The following is a 20,097-nucleotide window of genomic DNA, read 5'->3' as shown; positions in this document are numbered from 1 at the left end:
GTTACTAGATTTTGATTAACATATGTAAATAAATATTTAACAGTGATGTATTCACAATGACTGATACTTAGTAGAGAAGTTGATCTGTTTTTAAAATATTACAGGGTATTACCATAGTGTGTAGAATGTTTCATTTAACACCATGGCTAGAGATGAGGTACCCTATTTCCACTTAAATTTGCTAAAGCTACGATAAATGGCATTACATCACCATCACCCAATGAAGAGCCAGAATGTGGGTGACGTCACCTTTCAAGACCGGCACTGCAGATCACACACAGTGTGAGGTGAACCTGTGTGACTAGCAAATAATGTTCTTAGCACATGATTAGCTAGGCAAGAGTACGGTATTTTCTTATAATGCTGTAATCGATAGATAGGTGTAAGGGTTCCACTCAGTAATAAGAGTCATGTCATTTATTTACGTATACGCCAAAGCTCAAGCATTTGGCGTTCGAGGTCTGTCTCGCGCTTAATCTGGTCTAATCTATTTACATGACAACACAATACACATGCACTAAATAAATGAATACTGTAATTTAACTGTAAATAAGAGGATTCTTATAGGATTACTAGCATGTTACTGTTTAAATGGGCCTGCATCAAAAGTATATTCGACAAATTTGACATAATCACGATTATGGACACTCATTCTCTCGATCTGAATTCTGGCCGAATGAATGATGTTTATGATTGGGGGAAGTACCGAACAGCGATGAAATCTACGTAAAGTTGGGTAAACCAAGGAGCATCAGTTATGCATGTGTATTCAAAGTGCATAAATATGCGGATTGCAAAGCGTGGTAATTTTGAATATATTATAACCTAGGCTTCTTGGATTAAAACTTGGGATGAGATTTTGGGGGTTGAGAACTTGACCACATGGAGGAATTAGTTTATGACTGATATATGCCACCCAGATCAATCTGTCACTACAGCAGGGTTGCCACCAAACGAATGAAGAATCCAAGAAGGCCTGGACCTTGCTTAGGTTTTTCACCAAGCAAAGAATTATGCAAGGCCTAGTGGCATATGCCAAGAGTTTGGTACAGGATATAGTCCTTGTTTGATAATGGCTATATATAGATAAATGACATGACTCTTACTGAGTAAAAACCTTACGCCTATTGATGACAGTACTAAGTACAGTATCGTACTTTTTAATGTTCTAATTACCCAGTACATTGTTACGTTTCACCGCTCATCGTCGTGGGTGATCTGTAATGCCAGTCTTGAAAGATGACGTCACGCACATTTTGGCTCTTCATTGGGTGATGGTGAGGTAATGCCATTTACCATACCTTTAGCAAACTGAAGTAGAAATACAGTACCGCATCTCTAGCCACAGTGTTCATTTAATTTGATGGTGTATTTTAAATTCATCTAAGCAGAAGCAGTGACTAAGTTAGTAAGATTACAGTACTGTTCACTATCTCGGTAATGATGGTGAATGTCCCTAGCTATTGCCAACCCTAACCTTCATCATAATTACCGTAATGTGATAGTGTGCTACGGTACCCTTGGGACCCTACTTTACCTGTAGACACATATAATAAATAAAAATATTAAATATTATTTTATAGAGGGTATTAAATTTAATTAATTTTGATTGGTAATGTGAGTATATTTGGTAGTTTAAATAGGGATTAGGCAGGGGCCTTGGCGCCTTACCATCCTCGGGTAGCTCTAGGACCTGGCCTGATACTAGTAGGCTCTAGGTGGTAGGCCTAGTCTAGGCCCTATGTAGGCCTAGGCCCAGCCTGCTTTTTCAGGCTGATTCGCCTGCAGAAGAAGTGCCCTCAGCGCACTCTTCTTTCGGCCTTGCAAGTCTAGCTTAGGCCTACCTACCACTCAGTTATCAATATCATAACACAATTGTATTTGTCTGTACCCGTTTTTTTGACTGAAACGATACTTCCTCGTCATCCATTTTCTATCCAGATTCGAAGTGATATTGATCACTTTAAACTATTTTTTTAGCTTTACCGCACGCCAAACGAAAACACAGAACAACAACAACGGAATGTGTGTTTACACTCACCAAGTGTGTGATTAGAGAAGTAAATTGATTGGGCAATGAATTAAACTCAAACAAATTCTATCCAATCAACGTCCTCGAGAAACAGTTTATTCGGCTACGATACGCAACACTAGTCAGGTGATCTATCTATCTTCCAGCCCAGCAGAGTGTGAAGGCGTGAGTGTGAAACATGAGTTACTTATTTTGTTTATTACTTCTATTATTTTCGTCTTTGTTTGTTCATTCAAATGCTCAATCAAAACCAAATATAGTGATCTTGTTTGCTGACGACCTTGGTTATGGGGATTTGGAGGTTTATGGTCACCCAACTTCATCAACCCCAAACATCAATCAGCTTGCAGAAAATGGTCTCAGATTTACACAATTTTATTCTGCCAGTCCAGTCTGCAGCCCTTCAAGGTAGGCCACTGTACACTTTTTACATATGGAATGAACCTTGGCCTAGAGTGTAGGCCATCTGTCTAAACTGGTGGTAGCTGCAGCATGAATCATGGATATCCATTTTTTGGGTACCTCTCAAGCTAGCTAGCCTAGCTCTGGTGTTGTGTTTGTATTTGTACCGTCCTTCAGATGGAACAATAAGAAGTTGGTTTTACTAGCATATACAGTAGTGCACAGACTTCTTCTTTACTAGGCGAATTCAGAGGTTGTAGATCGCATGATCTACATCGCGTGTACATCATCAAATAGAACAAATTTATCCGCGTTGATTTTTTTGAGGAACACAAAAAAAAAAATATCAAATTTCAGCCTTGATTTACATTTTTCTCATGTTTAGGAGTGTCTAAATTCAGTTAAACTACTGTTAGCAATTCCATATTATATTTATAAATCTTTATAGCATATAAAAATCTTAATTTAATACTGTATAAACTATTCTATAGAATTTATCTCTTTTTTTAGCAGCAACGACCGAAATCACAGATTAGCGGGCATTAATTTTTTTGTGCAATAGTTTTTGAAATGACCAAGTCCTCTACACTCTAGTGACAACAACAGCCCTCATAGGACTGTTTTGTTTTACCATCTGTATGCTCAGCAACGGACGACCAGAGTCGCTGATTGGCCAGACAATTTTGGAATTACTAAATTCTTTTACGTTAAGCGAAACGTTACTCAGGCATTCACATCTCGTTCAGTGTGGATCATCAAAAAGAATATGTGAGAGTGGAGTTGAATAGCTTGGTGGTTAAGATGCTTGCCTTCCAGTCCTGAGTTCAATTCCTGTCAGTGCTACAGGATTTTTTCTCACGACTAAAAACTCCACTCCCTTAATCTCATATTGAGATTTAGTTTGTGTAAAGCATCATGTGTGTGTATGTTTGTCTTGTGTAAGGGATTGTCATCTAAAAGTAGGAAAGTGATATATTCGCTATTGACAATCCTTGGCACATGTGTTGTGTGCCTAAATAAATAAATAAATAAAATAAAAATAAAAATATATTTCTGATTTTTTTCTGCTGTCAGTGTTGTCATTTGCCACTGTTGACTGTGTAAATAGGCCTAATCGCATTAACGTATTGTTTATTTTATTCCATTGCATATTTTTTTTTAAGATGATCAAATAAACCGTTGCTTACACCATAAACTAACACAAAGTAATAATTTGTGACGTCATAAATTTCATTCATTGGGCTTATTAGTTCTTAAATACAAAACTTCCGTATCAGCAACAGCACATTATTTAACATGTTTATTTTATTTTCACGACGTATTAGTTTGTGGTGTGGGTGACAAAATGAATTAAATAAGAGAAATTTTATGTAATGTTACTCCTTCATGATATCCTGTTTTTTTTTATACTGTAGTGATGAATTATAATTTTTGTTGTCTTTACTAGGGCTGCTCTTTTGACAGGCCGGTATCAGACTAGATCTGGGATCTGGCCGGGTGTGTTTGTTCCGGATGATGCCGGAGGGTTACCACTCAATGAAACCACCTTTGCAGAAGTTCTTAAACAAGAGGGTTATAAGACTGCCATGGTAGGTAAATGGCATCTTGGAGTTGGGAAGGACAGCAAGTACTTGCCTACGAAGCAGGGATTCGACCACTATTTTGGTATTCCGTATTCTCATGATATGTGCCCTTGTTTGAAGTGTTTCTATCCCGGAGATAAGTGCTTCAACGATTGTGACCTTATATACACCGGGTGCCCCCTCTACAACAACACCACTATTATTGATCAACCGGTAGACCTGTTGAAATTAATAGAACGTTATGTAAGTAAAGCGACTGACTGGATCCAAAGTAATGCAAAGTCTGGGGATCCATTCTTACTGTATTTTGCTTTTCAACATACACATCATCCGCAGTTTGCTGGCGAGAAATTTCGTAACTCTACACTTCGTGGGACGTTTGGTGATTCATTAGCGGAACTCGATTGGGCTGTGGGAGAAGTGATGAATCAATTAAGGAAGAGTGGGGTTTTAGAAAATACATTTATATTCCTGACTTCTGACAATGGGTATGTCTTTCAAAATATTTGTTTGTTATATTAAAAGTTCCTTGTATACAGAATTTTATAGTAAACCTAGTTTTTTCATTACTGTATGTTACTTACTGTATTTATCATAGTATTCTTTTCATTTTATTTAATATCATTTAATTGTCTGTGAATTTCATATACCACAAAAATTAAAACATTTAAAAGACACTACAAAAATTGTCTTCCCATGTGACGATAAAAGTATCCCTGTCCTTTGTTGTGTAGATCGCCATAATAATATCTATTCAGTATAGTAATTAATGAGTATATTATCCCTTGACTTGAAATGGTAGAGAGTATGCACTGATCTTCTGATTTTCATATTGCATCAAATGCAATATGAAAATGGAGTGATATAAAGCTATAATTAACTGGCTTAGCTACTGCTAATTTTAATATTTAAATCTTTTTTTTCTTTTGTTTTTAGGCCCAGCCTACGAAACCAAAACAGAGGGGGTAATGCAGGTTTATTGAAGTGCGGCAAGGGGACAACATATGAGGGAGGCCAGCGAGTTCCAGCCATTGCATATTGGACAGGGAAGATTACTCCTGGCAGAACAACGGAGCTGGCTAGCACACTTGATTTACTCCCAACCATCTCGAAGATCACTGGTGCCTCTCTGCCCAAAGCTGTCATCGATGGAGTTGACATGTCCCCGATCCTCTTTGGTGGGGTAAAGGTGAGTGTATTGGTAAACCTTTGTGCAGTTCTCTGGTTAAATAGAAGGGTTTGACGATGGCCGTCACATGACGTAACTTGGGTGTTGGATATAAACAATGGTTTCGCACAGCGGTGTTTTACATGGAGATTGTTATTGTTGTAAAAATCATCGTAATTCCCAGTAAACTATACCAAATTGATCGGAAATTGAACTTGAGAATTTTGCCGTAATGGTTTGCTAATGCTGTAAAGAATACTGGCCACAAACATTGAGATTTTTCGACAAATGTTAGGCCAGGCCCCTGGACTTATACAGCATGGTTAGGTATGCATGATATGGTCTTTGACCCGTGGAATACGCTGCGATGTTAGGGCTAGCTAAGGTTTGTGAAGGATCACTTAAATTTCAAAGCATATACAATCCTAGTAGAACGCTAGGATAAACAAATACACACTATTTTGAACAATCATATTGTCTTTCCTAGCCATTTATTTCTCATGTTAACAGTGGGTGGTTGTTTTGCAACCATAACATTATCTTTAACATCTTTATTAACTCTTTATCATTAACACTGTAATGTTTTTCATGTATACCCAAGTTATGTCACATGACTGCCTGTAAACAAACATCGCCGAATCCCTCTATTAGGCTGTGTTCACACTGGATTGGGCAATCCATTGTTTACAAGATTGCAACCCTGCTTTATAGGTGTGTTTATGGCTCTGCTCTTGCTTATCTACAAAATATATCACTTTATGTTCAATTACGTGCTGGACTTTCGAAATTGACTCGCTCATTCTTGTTTTTCCTAGAACTCGCTTCAAATTTCAGCCAAAGGGCTTCTTCGACTAGGCAATCGGCTTCTGTCGGTCATCGTCTCTCCACAAATTCAAATCTCGCCTTAAAACTCGCCTGTTCCAATAGACTAATGGTCATATAATATTGCTGTGAGAGACCAATAAAGAGCGATTATATACATTATTTTTAATTTTGACTAAAACAACTTTACATTTGTCAAATCATACGCATTCGCACTTGGATTTAAGTATGTAGTAGGTTTTATTAGACAGTAATATTTTGCATATGCACGATCAATCTACTAAGGGAGATATAAGTTCTGCGCTGTGTGTTGTATTATCATGCTTTATACATTGTAATGTAATGTAGTGTAGTTTGATTTATATAGCAATTTATACCGGAGTCGGAAAGCACTGTGGACTAGCTCGTACAGTAACTTTCGTCTTCCCTAAGCGTTTCTTCATGTCTGAGCTCCCCGGTAAACTGGTACCAGCTACTCTCGTCTGTCCACAACAGGGGCTGTACTGTATGTACCAGCACACCAGGGTAACCACCTTCTAGTCTCTAAAGATGTACTGAGTTCTTTAAGTGCACAAGCCAAATTGTGTACACTGGGCCTACGGTTTATAGTCTTTATCTGAGGAGACTTGTTCCATCATCAAAGAAATAGGCGAATGTGCCGTTTGAACCAGCGCCGATATTTTTGCTGTAGGTTGCAGCGCCCCTGCACTAACCGCTCGGCCGTCCAACTCGTCACTGGACTTTTCTGCTCGGGAAAATCATCCTGTATTCTTTCTGACTGTGTCAACTTTACTAATTGACTTACCAAGGAGAATGTTAGTCAGACTGTTTGCACTCAATTCCTATCTGAACAGGGTTTTATTTGTTTCTGCTCTCCTTTTTTTCTGCTTCGAAAAATTAGCCTGTATTATTTCTGGGCAACATTCCCTTGGTTAAATTCACAAAGCGATTTACCAAGGAGCATGTTAGGCTGGATTTCCATCAAAAAAGGTCACTATTATATTCTGCTCTTTTTTTTTTTTCATAAAGGCAAGACTTTCTTTTCCTGATAATGAATGTTTTTTGTTTAATTTTATGACTTCTGCTGCCAGTGTTTTTTTTTTTTCTTTCCTTTCTTACAATTATTTATGCAATTTTAAATTCAAATACTAAAGTTTTTAGATCTAATATCGTTTCTCTTCCTCTTTTCTACCTTACTCACTCGCATTGTCACACCCTGAAACCTAAACTTATTATTTCTACATTAATTCTTTAACAGCTTACCCCCTTTACCCCTAAATCTGCCCTTTTGAGACCCTTTTTAAATATTTCCATTCCTTTATTGTAGATGCTACATTGTTTTGTTCTGAATAGAAAATCATGTGTATTTATTGTCCATCATTTTTATTGTAAAATTATTGTGCAATTTAGCCACCTATGATTTGACCTGAAAAATTTAACATGAAAATTAATTTTAATTGTGTTTTATGTATAGGGGTTACGTGAAAATTTCTATTACTATTTTACTGAGGCCCAGCCAAAGTATGGAGTGTATGCTGTTCGAAACAGGCAATTTAAAGCGCATTATTACACCGAAGGACAAATCAACTCCGATCCACAAAATCATGATCCTGACTGTCGTCCAAGTGCTAAACGAACATTCCACAACCCACCTCTATTATTTGACCTTTTACAAGATCCGTCAGAACAGTATAACCTGAACAATTTAACCCAGTATCAAGCCGTGATAACCCAACTGAATGGATTGAAGAAGGCCTTTGAGGCTGGCATGGTGTGGGGTATATCGCAAATCACAAAGGACCACGATCACAGCGTGGAGCCATGTTGTAAGCCAGGTTGTACGCCGTTTCCAAACTGCTGTCAGTGTCATGAAAAATATCATTCACATTATTTTGAAAGTAAACCTTAGGATCAAGCAATTAAAGATTTCAGATTTATCGTCAAAGACGTTTATGAAATTAGTTTCTTTGAGTTGATAACTGACAGTATTACTTAAAGGACAATTACATAGCTGAAGTACAGTAGGTATAAGAGAATTATTCCAAAGATCATGTACTAAAACATTCCTCATGTTAATAACTATTTGTCCAGAAGTAAAAAAAAAAACTATAAGAAGACTAGAGCAGTCACTCTATGGAGTGTATTCCTTCACCCTGTACGTGAATACTGAACAGTACGCAGGCTCTATATGATGGGCAATTCCATTATTTTTTTATTTTTTTTTTCATATTTGGTCCAATAAACATTAAAACTGACAAACACAAAATAACAGAGAGAGGAAAAAACAACACTCAATTGGTCAGGCAGAATTGCCAAAAAAGTGAATAAAATCACTGTCTAGTGCCTCTCCTATGCCAATGAGAACATAAATTAAATTAGCATAAAGTAGTCAAGTAAAAATTTCCATTTATGCTCAAGGGTAAAAAATTGATTCTGTGACCTTCACCATGTCCCCTGACCTTTTCTCCCTAAAAGTAAATCTTGGCAGAGGTAACAAATTTTACTGCTCTCTAAACATTACCATTTTTGTTCGTGTCTATGAGTACTGTATAACTGTACTGATTTGACACAAATTAAACCCCTGTCAAGACTCAAATTTTATTTGACAAAAATGTGTGAAATGCCTAAATATGGTCATGATGTCATGACATTGCAATCATTATTATTATTATTATTATTATTATATTCTGAAATCTTGGTCTCCTTACCACTTATCTAGCAGTAAACAAAATACTAAAAGATATTTTGTTCTTTAATATAATCTTTTATAAAGTTTGTGCAAAGTTAGCCTGGTATGGATGGAATTGCGCATTCCCTATGGCGGAATAATCCATTCAGCATGCTAAATATTTGGTTTGTACGTGTCATTTATCGTGCTGTCGTGTCGTTGCTTGCATTGTATTAGCAAGTGTACATTTGAGACACCTGTCTATAAAGGATGATCCTCAATATTGTTCAATAAGTAAATTGGAATTGGTATGAGAAATGAAACTACAGTACTACAGTATGTTGTGTCTAAAATTGAATACAATTGAATATTCAATATTGAATATATAATTGGAAATTTAAAGACTGCTAATTTTGACAATTACAGTAGTACAATAATAGATTAATAATAATTAGAAAGGTTAAAAGCAAGGTTTACTAACCATGAGTTGAATAATTTTTTTAATAATCATTATAAAACCAAACCATTAAATTTTACCAATTTATATTTTAGCTGAAAAGTTAGACATGTCTTTCGCTATTAAATTATTTTTATAAGAGTAAGAAATTATTTCATAAGAAAAATTAAATTAACTGTATTTATGATTCTAAATAAACTTATATCGAGTTAATTTTTTTTTTCAATTATTTGTGTTACATTTTTTCACGTGTCCTTAAAATCGCTACACAGCTGTCACCGGAGTGTTGTCATTGCAACATAGCCTAAAATTGTGCTTTTAGACCACAACCTTAAGGGATTGGGAATCACAATAAGTTGGATCAATTAATATTTTCTGTTCAGATAACCTCATCTTTGCGTCGATTGACAAGGGGACAGCAGTTTCCCCTTCCCTGTTAGTACTGCGACTGCTGTAGGCCTTGGTCTGATTCTCAACTCCATGGCTACCCATCACTCAACCCATTCATCATGGTATGATGGTAACCAAAACCTATGGCTATGGATTTAAATGAAAGTCTGTAAAGGAGAAAAGCCCGATTTCATTTTAAAGATTCTGCATCGGTCAGCTTTAGGCAACACAAAAATTTTTGAAGCTACAAATCAAAGAATGAAAACAAAAATACAGACAGCCTTTTCATATATTTTAATGAATATTCTTACCTTCAGCAGGTGATAAAATACAACTACAGTAATACTTTATTTCTTTTAAGAAATAATATACAACATAAATTAAAGTATAAGGAATAAGATTACAATATAGGAAGACAATAATAAAACATTGTACTGTATGTGAATTTGCTAAACCTATAAAATAATGAATTCTAGACTGTACTAGCGGATACCTATTGAGCTGTATTTATGTCTTTAATAATTGTGCATGACAACAAAATAACAATAAATGTTAATACTGTACATAAATGAGTACTGTAGATGGTATAAAATTCAGACAATAAAATTTGCTGTTAATATTCATATATAAAATAAATCTTCAGTCTCTTGTAAAGGAAGATGTTTTTTTTTTAAAGCCTCAAAATAGATAGATAGGGGCATAGGCTGGGAGGGAGTCTGGCAGCAATTCGCACTCCCCCAACTGACACCACCCTTGTCACACAAAAGGGAGCTTTGGCTCACACAACAGTAGAACAGTAGAGACTAGACCGTAATGACATCACATAAAGTCATCTGCGCATGCGAGAATGTTGAGTGCGCGGATTCTAGGATGCAATTTGGCCAAATCTATGTTTTGCTAAGAACGTAGGATGGTCACGCATGAGTGAATCGGTCCTAGTTTGCGTCGTCACACAAATCGAAAGCTCTCTCTTGTGAAAGCAAGACCTCACATGTCTGATCACGTGTGTGAAAAAAATGGGCGAGGGGGGGGGGGTTACCCATGCTTGTTCAATAGGGGTAGTACAGCTGCTGCATATAGAACTGAATTGCACAATTTTGCAGGGTAACCAGCAGCATACTATATTCGAACTTCATAATCTGCTAACTTAAGTTTGTCCATGAGGGTTGGGTCAACATCTTGTGGTATTGTTTCTTTTGAATTTTCCTTTTTCAGGGTGCTTGGTGGGTCCTTTTTCTGTGGTTTGCTCTCCTTCCTTGGAGATGTCGTGTAATTGTTTCGCACCTCTCGTTGTAGTGCTCCATAAGAAGCTGCTGTCATTTTGAACTGTAAAGAAATTGCAATATTGCATACACAAAACATTTTTATTTTATGACAAATTGATTAATGTCCAGCTAAATATCAATTACTGACAGTACTGAAATATATTAAGGAGGTAGTTGTTATACCCAGTATAATTAATATTATTATTATCAATTGAGATAAGCTTAATGGTTAATATGATTATTTAAGCTTTCTTTATTCATGGTGTAACCATTCAGTGACTAGCACTGCTTTTCAAGGAAGTCCTGGTAGATAATTATAGCAAAAACATACAGAAAAAAACCGAAAGGTCCACTGATTAATCTCAGATAAGAAAGTACAATACATACTCCCAAGTATTGAAATGCACGCCATCGTGTTGGGATTCAATATTTAAAAATGAATTATGTCATCATCGGGAATGATGATCATACAGAAAAATGTTTACAAATGTACAATTTAAAAACAACTAAAAAATGAATTGTATTTTTATGGATTGTGGCCCTAATCATTTTGGACGGACTCTGAAGCCTCATAGAGAACCATAAATGGAGGCCCACTTCCATCCTATGGTAAGCCTGTATATGAGAAGGAACATTAATAAATTAGTAATAATATAGATTTTAGAATTGAAGAACAGGAAAAGAAAAAGAGAAGAAATGGTGTAGAAAGGTGTCCACATTTTTTAATGGTATACAGTAGAACATGTACTAGCTACCAAATCCCACCACTGGTGAGCTACAATACTAACATTTATCTCTTTAAAAAAAAAAGTATAGTTATATGACAAAAAATTTTGTGAACCATGAAGTACTATTGTTTTTTTCTTATTTCAATATTATGGAATTGTAATGTATTGAAATTTAAAAATCTGGTGACAAAATGGGTGGGGGGACAGGGGTGGCACCAGCTACATATTAGTAGACTCTAAAATGATTAAATAAGCCTCTAAAACCCTTAAATTGTAAATTTTCGGGGGAAGTTGGTTCTAACTGATATTGTTGGGCTAGTATATTATTATATTACAGTATGTAAGAATGTGAAATGATATGACTGATAGTATCAAAAGTTTCTTTATGTAAAAATCAAACTGATAACACTTTTTTAAGCAACGTTTCGCTTCCACACTGGAAGTTTTATTATCAAGCCGGTATATCACCACATAACATCATCAACTGACATACTGACTTGCGAAAGCTTCCAGTGTGGAAGTGAAATATCGCTAAAAAAGTAAGTGTTATTAGTTGGATTTTTATAAACTTTTGATACTAAAATCCTGATGAATATCCAGATATGAATGAATGTCCTATGACCTACCCTGCCTTTCATATCTTTTGCAAGCTTCTCTATCTCTTTCCTTAGTTCACTGCTTGATGATTTCACCATGTTCAAGGATAAATACTAAAATTTTAATATAGAGAAAAAAATGGAAATTATTTTAATTAATGGAGCTCATATTTATTATCTATTTTATTATTTTCAGCCTATAATTCATCAATATTTGCCAAAATAATATTTCTACAAATAAAATAATGCCGTACATTTTTTATAATTAATGCTACAAAAACATTATTAACAATAGACTAGGCAAGAGGCAAAGGAGGCTTTAATCCAAGCAGACACTTTACAGAAGAACAAAACAATTATGTGCACAAAAAGGTTGTTGATGCTATTGCTGTGAAATAAGTTATTACACAGTTGTCAAAGTTTACTCACCTTCCACTCTATTGGTGCATAGCTGAGGGGGTCATGTGGAACTGGTAAACCAATTTTGACCTTCTTTACTAGATGCCAATCTATCAACAGTGAAAAAAAATTAAAGGCAAAAGCAAAAATAAAATAAATGTATTATCCTTATAAAATTTGACTATAATTGTGAGATAGTTAAAGTTTTTGTGAAAATAGGACTGCAGCTGATGTATAGTTTCAAATCCAGGGTCCTGGGTTCAAATCCTCAAATTACCACCTTTTTTTTCACCACTAATAAACAAAATACAATCCCATAGTGAGACTTGCCTAAGTCAAATCCAAAATTCCATTGAAAAATTGTTTGACTTAGATAAAAATCGACTTACAGATTGTTTATTAATGGAAAATACAACAATTTGGCATGTAAAATAAGTGTGACTAAATATCAAGTATAGTATCATAATCTTTCAACTAATGTTATAATTAACAATATGTATACTGTACATTGAACTTACAATTCCGATAGGCTTCTTCAAAATTCATCACTAAATCTGTTAATGTCTGAAAAACAAATAAAGTAGTATTATTTGTTTATTTATTCAACAATTTCTTGCGAAGCTGACTTAAAGAGGCTCTCATACAGAATAGGTGAAAGAATTCTCATATTAAATTCCTGATGGACAGTTTACAGCGTTGTTCATAATTAAGGGGTAATCCATTTTTTCATTATTTTCATGAGAATACAATGTGTATGGTGGATATGGTAGATGGTAGGCGGTAACAATGTTTCTTTTTTTTTTCTTTTTTTTTATATAGAACCATAATTTATATAGCGCCTTTCACAATCCGCAGATTCTACAAGCGATTATACAAGGCGCTGGCAACATCATTTTTCATTCTCCATTATGAAAAATTTCTCTGCTCCCTGGGGAGTATCCCTGGTCACTGCTGCTTGAACGTGCATGACCCATATTCAATGCCATACCATCCTCCCAGGTACCCATTTATCTTCCGGTGCGGAGAGAGGCAAATGTAAGTAAAGTGTCTTGCCCAAGGACACAAGCAATATGGCGAGTGTCGGTCACGAACTCCCGTTCTCACAATCAGAAGTCCAACACCTTACACCAATCACTTTATTATTGTACTCTTCAGGAAAGGATGGGGGGGGGGTGTGGGGTATCACAAGCAAATAGTATGGATTGTACGACTGTATTGAAATTGGTTAAAAAATGAATGTTATTTTTGTGTATGTAGCCAGAACTTGACAACAGCAAATATATTACTGTACTGTTCAATCATAGGTGCCAGTCCATTCGCAATTCAAATCCAATCCAATCTGGTCATTTCTAAAGCGCCTTTCTTCACAGATACGAAGCGCTGCACCCCACAAACGTACAATTCACAAGGCAAACATATACACATGATGCTCTACATAAACTAAGTCTCATTATGAGGCTGAGTGGAGGTGATTTGGTTGTGAAAAATAATCCTTGTGTCCTGACAGGATTTGAACCCAGAACACTGGAATTCATTGGATGGCAAGCATCTTAACCACTGCACACTGACAGCTTTGTTTTAAATGAATTCTTGAGGGTTTGACCACAGAGAGGGTACCCCCAACCAACCTCTAAAAATCTCATCAGAGACCCTTTACTAGATTTTTAAACTTACGGAGAAGATAAGCGGCTTGTCCATCAGGTCTGATCTTCTGCTCATGCCCAGTGCTCCGTACCTTCCATTGTAGTAGACGCCCAGCACAACATGTCGGTGAATCACACCGGAAAATTGAGTTTTAAAACTGAGGGGGAAACGCTCCAATCCAGATATTGAATTTGTTAAATATCTAAAGTCAATAATTAAGGAAAGGGGATTAAAAAAAAATACTCCCCTAATAGTACTGTTTTCAAAATTTGCTCCCACAAGTAGGGGTCTAATGTCCCCCTGACTGAGATCCACTGTCTCAATTTCAGGCATTATTAGATATAATATTACACTCTAGCTTCATTTTACAGTACAAGGATACATTGCAAGAATCACAGCTTCCAGACATTTGATTGGCAGGGATTCCTTAATCATCTCTTTGGCAGAGTCCATTAATCTGAAATGAAAACATATCTACACACATCAGTGGTGGATTCAAGTGTGGGGGAAGGGGACAACATTTTTAAAAATGGAGAAAATTGAAGAAGAACATTTTATTAAAATTTCAAGTCTGAGGGTGCCATTTCCTGCCATTTAGAGGTGCCATAATCATAAATTTTCTTGTCTCAGCCCCAACAATGGTAGGCCTGATGTGGTATAGACTCTCCAACTGTGAAAGAGCATCCCTGGGCTCCCTCTATTTCAAATTCCTGGATTTACCATTGCTCTACCAATAATCTGTACTAGGTCTGTACATATCAAAGGCCAGTAATTAAAAATTGGAAATTACGTGTGTAAATACTAAATGCTTTGTTTTTATTTTGTTAGGTGAATTTCTGGTTTTTTTTTTAGTATTGTATATTTTTTTCTGTTTTCTGTGTTTGTTTTGATTATAATGTAATAATTTCAGACTTGTTCTGCCTTTATAATGTGTTTTATACCTGAAACAGAATAAATAATTTTTACAAAATGACACGGTTAAAAATGTGAAAATATTTCAAGGTGTTTGTCTCGGGCTTAAATTTAGATCCAATACTGGCAATGGTACTGGTATAAGTACTTATAATGTTCCTCTTCTTTGAGCTTATAAAGCGCAATACTTTTATCTGGTCATTGGGTCCACATGCTAAGTGTTGCTGCTGGTAATCAGGGCAGGAGCAGGCAACCTCACCAGGTACCCATTTATACTCCTGGGTAGAGAGAAGCAATGCAGATAAAGTGCCATGGTCAAGGAACACAAGCAAAATGCACAGCGAGGTTGGAAAACAAAACCGCTCCCACTGCACCAAACCGCTTCCATTACAGTAGAAGCAAATACAATCCCCTTGCATGGGCCCTCGTAAATAAATAACATGATGCACAGATTCATAAACCAAGTCTTATTGTGATACTGAGAGTGGAGATGTCTTTTCATTATGAGAAAAAAAATCCTGTAGTGTCAAAAAAATTAAACCCGGGAGTCTGGGAGGTTGTAAGGCAAGAATCTTTATTACCACCAACCATTAATCTACATCGCCAACATTGCTGAAAATTGAAACTTACCCCGTTAGTGGTCTGTTCTTCTTTATTTCAAAGAATTGAGTTCCTGTGTGATTGTATCTAACAAATTTATGAAGGAGAAAACAACATGTATTCATAGCAGATTTGATAAAGGTTCTCTCTAGGCCTTCAAGCAAAGAAAAACTGTATGGAACCAGTGGAGGCTCCAGAAATTTGCTGACATGGGCCCAACAGGAGGTTCAAAACAGGGGGGTTTAAACAAAGGGCTGACTAGGGCCTCATGTCATGGTCCACAATGTAAAATTGTAAAAATTTTGCTTTATTTTTTTGTAAATTTCAGGCACAACATTAAAAATTAAAAATAGAAAAATTTTTGCTACTGTCCTTTTCCTTCCACTGGAAGTTCCAGTATTATAACCAGAAATAGAAAATTAGGACACTTTCATAGATTTAGTCTGCATAAAATATCAATTTAAACTTAACATTTTATTCACATAATTTTTAGTTTTGCATATGATTTTATGCAGTTCGATGTGTCACTTTATATTTTGTTGACGTTTATCAAATATTTTATGTTTGTGTATTTACTATTTTAATGCACTTTACTACTTTTAATGTTGTTTCTTTCTCAGACAAGCGACAATGTTGTTCAATACCATTCAATGTTGTATTGAACACCATAAAATTAATTGAATTTCTGTTGTTACCAGAATTAAAACTAAAAAACTTCAGGACCTCCTCTTCCTTCATTCTAACAGTTTTGAACTATTTGTGAAAAGGATACTGAAGACTCTTCATGTAAGTCTGTATTGCTTTTAATTTTTCTGAAACAGTTGTACCTTCATGGAAAGTTGGCACTACTGGTACAGCCACCTGTAATATAATTGTAAAAAAACATTTAATTCAATTTGTATTCATAATAATAATTAATATTTAAGCACCATTCTATTCTATACTATAGGCCTAGACCTACTCTACTATACTGCTAGGCCTTTCTAGGGCCTAGGCCTAGTAAGTAATCATTCAATGTTGCAAGTACATAATAAAATAATTCAACTGATCACATAAAATTTTATACTAGGGAGACCTTGGCAAGGCACAAGCAGGGGTCAGGGGGATGAAGCCCCCTCCCATCGGTCTGGTTAAGCTCCCCCCCACATCGGCCAAATCTCGTCGGGTAGTCGGACCAAAAAAAAAAAAAAATAGGGCTAGTTTTTCCATCCCAGTACTGTACTGCCTTACACCAAGACAAATCTTTCTCAGCAATCGCTTCGTCCGGGTCTGATCTGTCAAGCAAAATAACATTGGTACTGAATCGACCATTTTGACTGCCATGATCATCTGGAAGTCCCAATTTTTTAATATAAAAAAAGACTAATTTTGGGGCTAGGTCCTGTCTCTTATACACATCTAGATGTGTATAAGAGACAGTCTTAGTCCCACCCCCATAAATTACATCCTACTAGCCGCTACTGGGCACAAGGCCAAAACAAGTAGGCTTAGCCTAGGCGCTAGGCCTATACTATTAGTATTACTAGGCTAGGCCTATTATAGTCTAGTAGACCTAGTAGTAGCAGTATATAGGCTAAGGCCTAGCTAGGCCTAGGTAGGGCCAGATTAGCCTTTTTAGTAATAGTAGGCCCTAGGCCTAGAAAGAGTTGTGCAATTTACAATTTAGACCAATCATTAAATTAGTAGCCCGTTTCCTACCAATACTTTGTATTACCTTTGGTAATTCTTTTGATTCCCTTATTTTGTTCACCATGGTTTCTCCATCCGGATGTTTTTTGCTGACATGATCCCACATTCGTTCCCAAGTTTTGTTTGAAACGGGAAAGCCATCTTTGTTGACATAAAATAAGACACCGTTTTCTTCATTGAGCTCCTCGTCATTTTCGTTTGTAGATTTTTCACCTACAATTCCTGCCAATTTCTTGATGTTTTTCGACATTCTTCACCTTAAAAATCAGCTTCATAAAGGTGTTGACATTTCATTTGATTTACACCCAGCCAAAACAATAACATTACAACGTTCTCTGCTTTGTTTACCGTTTCCCACACGATGGATATGGATATGAGGTCAAAGGTAATTTGTTCACATGTTGGTATCAATATTATAATTAATTCTCCACGTAGATATCAGCACTGACGCATGGGGCGTTCATATATGTATCATGTATTAGAAAACTATAATATGTATAATAGATTAGAATAAAAGTAAAACCTCTTGTACCTCCATGCTACTATAAACAATAAATATGGCCAACATCAATCTGTATCGCGAAGTGTATTGACTACGCCGGCAATCATCTAAACAAAACCAAGCGTGTTTTAAATTTACTTCGTTTATGTGCATGTACAGGCTATATCACGAGATATATATCTTCTCCTCGAGATTAAGCCCATAGATTACAAATTTAAATCTAAATTAGGAAACCTGGGTCAGAACTGGCACTTTGGTGTATTGGTACGTAAATTCTGAGATTATAGTCCGAAGGGTCCTTTAGATTTTGAACCTGTATATTATAGGCCTAGAAATTTGTAGTTTAGCTTTTTGTTATACTTGGTGCCCATCTATATTATTTTTTTTATTTTCCGCATTTTGCACCACTCAAACTGTTGGAATGGCCACATATAAATGGAAGGATTGATTGATTGGTTCTACAAACTGAAACCTGTTTCAGTACATGCACGGTTGTCGAGATACTCTGAATGTTACATTTTAATTAATTTTAATTTATATAGGCCTATATAGGGTCTGCCATTCATAGTGCTGGCATCTGTTTTCTTTTTTTATACAGTCCCTACCATATATAATCACAAATTGGTTTATTTAATTACATATTAAGACACTATAACGTACTAGGCCTACTCGTTTCCAAAATTTGCAAAATGTATAGGCCCATGCCGTGCATTTTACCCATTTGAATTCAATATACGTCCACTTTAAAAAGTAAAGACAGCACAAAATATAATTTTTTTTATTATTATCAATTTATTTAAATTAGCCTCTGTGTAAAAAGGTAACTTTCCTCATCACTCTTCTTTTTTTTTGTTCAGTATCTTAACTTCATTCAAAATTATGCTTTTCCCACCACTGTTTTTGCCAATCTTTAAAATTTATTACTATGCGAGATTCTGGATCAATTTGGTTGGATTCCATGCACTTTGCAGTCAATAGTGAATGGCGGTAATGTCGTGCAGTTGCCATTTTCCAGAAGGCACTTCCGCTCATCTCTTGCGCTCTCCATTGCTTCAGTTGATGTTACAACCCCAGGAGAATTTCCGAGTGATCCGAAAGTATGCTTTAAAGATTAAAAAAAAAAAAATTACATAAATAATATATTGAAGAAAATTACTACAATTTAACTTCATAAAACCGGTGTCATCATGTGAGTGTGTCTGCGAAGTTCGTTAGCGGTTATAACAATGTCTCTAGTCTCCTTTATAACAAAAGGCTGCATCCCACTAAAAACGGAGATTTTTCATACAACTGAAAAGGAAACTTTCGTTGTTGGTCTATGCTTGATACGACAACAATTATGTCACTATTTTATTTGTCTTGTGCTTACGCAACAAACCAATTATATATATTATTTACTATGATTTCCAACTAGGCGGTATGTTGGTTAGAGACATATATTTTTCTCTACGCAAACGGCAGATTGATATATTTTGTCAAAAAAAAATCGAAACTTTGAAACAATATTTTCAGAGGGCAGTACGCCTACCAAGCCCCGCCTACTTACAAATGTTATAAAACCAGCAGCCACACATAACACAGCATAAGATCTGAATAACACAACTGGACCGGCGATGCCATACACATATCCAGAGAGAACTGAGGTGATGAGTTTGCCAATCTTTGAAGTAAAAGTCATGATACTGTAGGCTGTTCCTGTCTGATCGTCTGCCACTATCTGGCGCATGGTGTACACGTGTACATTCCATTCCAATACTGGAGCGATACCTGGGGAAAAAACGAAACTATCGTTATCAATTTATATTTTTTAAATTCCATAAGCGAAAAAAAAAAAAAAAAAAAAAAACTCGCTTAGGCCTACATAGTGAGGTGACACGTTTTATATATCATGCTTGGAGCAATTTACATTGCGTTTTCATTGATGTGTTTAATGAACCTTTCTGGAGTTGCAAGGAAACTAACAGGGCCAGAAATATACTAGTCCACTAGCTACACACGTTACGTAGTATTAAAATCGCACATTACGTGTACAGTATACGTTTACGCTGTTGTCTTGTGTGACTTTAGCAAGGCTAGGTCTCACTCATATACTGTATGTAAATCACTATATTGCAGACCCGTAGTGATTAAGGGTAAGCATGCTTACAGGCTTTATATTCATTGTAAAAATATATTCATGATTTTCTTTTACCCGTTGTGTCAAAATATTCATATAACGGTAACTTTTGCTCTGTTTTGAA

General features: G+C 35.9%; 4 protein-coding genes across 5 annotated transcripts in view; 1 reads left to right on the top strand and 3 right to left on the bottom strand.

Moving 5' to 3' along the window:
* The window catches only part of LOC117119708 (intraflagellar transport protein 43 homolog B-like), a 7,830-nt gene extending 5,795 nt beyond the window's left edge, over positions 1 to 2,035 (bottom strand). For both annotated transcript variants that reach the window (XM_033264542.1, XM_033264544.1), the window contains exon 1: positions 1,892 to 2,035. In XM_033264542.1, the coding sequence (XP_033120433.1) occupies positions 1,892 to 1,930 (39 nt within the window). In that variant the 5' untranslated portion in view covers positions 1,931 to 2,035. The remainder of the gene's footprint in view (positions 1 to 1,891) is intronic.
* A 107-nt stretch (positions 2,036 to 2,142) lies between these two features.
* On the top strand, positions 2,143 to 8,111 carry LOC117119707 (arylsulfatase A-like). The gene is made up of 4 exons (XM_033264541.1): positions 2,143 to 2,440; positions 3,882 to 4,505; positions 4,954 to 5,206; positions 7,482 to 8,111. Exons 1-4 carry the CDS (start codon positions 2,211 to 2,213, stop codon positions 7,914 to 7,916), a joined length of 1,542 nt encoding a protein of 513 aa, XP_033120432.1. The 5' UTR covers positions 2,143 to 2,210; the 3' UTR covers positions 7,917 to 8,111.
* A 2,425-nt stretch (positions 8,112 to 10,536) lies between these two features.
* Positions 10,537 to 17,826, bottom strand: LOC117119717 (tubulinyl-Tyr carboxypeptidase 2-like). The gene is made up of 9 exons (XM_033264562.1): positions 17,381 to 17,826; positions 16,439 to 16,527; positions 15,697 to 15,753; positions 14,537 to 14,611; positions 14,185 to 14,356; positions 13,029 to 13,074; positions 12,541 to 12,620; positions 12,142 to 12,225; positions 10,537 to 10,848 (listed from the first exon to the last, which is right to left on the bottom strand). Exons 1-9 carry the CDS (start codon positions 17,603 to 17,605, stop codon positions 10,642 to 10,644), a joined length of 1,035 nt encoding a protein of 344 aa, XP_033120453.1. The 5' UTR covers positions 17,606 to 17,826; the 3' UTR covers positions 10,537 to 10,641.
* Positions 17,827 to 18,629: 803 nt separating this feature from the next.
* On the bottom strand, positions 18,630 to 19,622 carry LOC117119718. The gene is made up of 2 exons (XM_033264563.1): positions 19,404 to 19,622; positions 18,630 to 18,959 (listed from the first exon to the last, which is right to left on the bottom strand). Exons 1-2 carry the CDS (start codon positions 19,581 to 19,583, stop codon positions 18,798 to 18,800), a joined length of 342 nt encoding a protein of 113 aa, XP_033120454.1. The 5' UTR covers positions 19,584 to 19,622; the 3' UTR covers positions 18,630 to 18,797.
* Positions 19,623 to 20,097: the final 475 nt, after the last annotated feature.

This window comes from Anneissia japonica, unplaced genomic scaffold (assembly GCF_011630105.1).
Source record: "Anneissia japonica isolate Jap-2015-1 unplaced genomic scaffold, ASM1163010v1 scaffold472_len315957_cov169, whole genome shotgun sequence".
Lineage (NCBI taxonomy): Eukaryota > Metazoa > Echinodermata > Crinoidea > Comatulida > Comatulidae > Anneissia > Anneissia japonica.
This window is presented reverse-complemented; position numbering and strand designations above follow the sequence as displayed.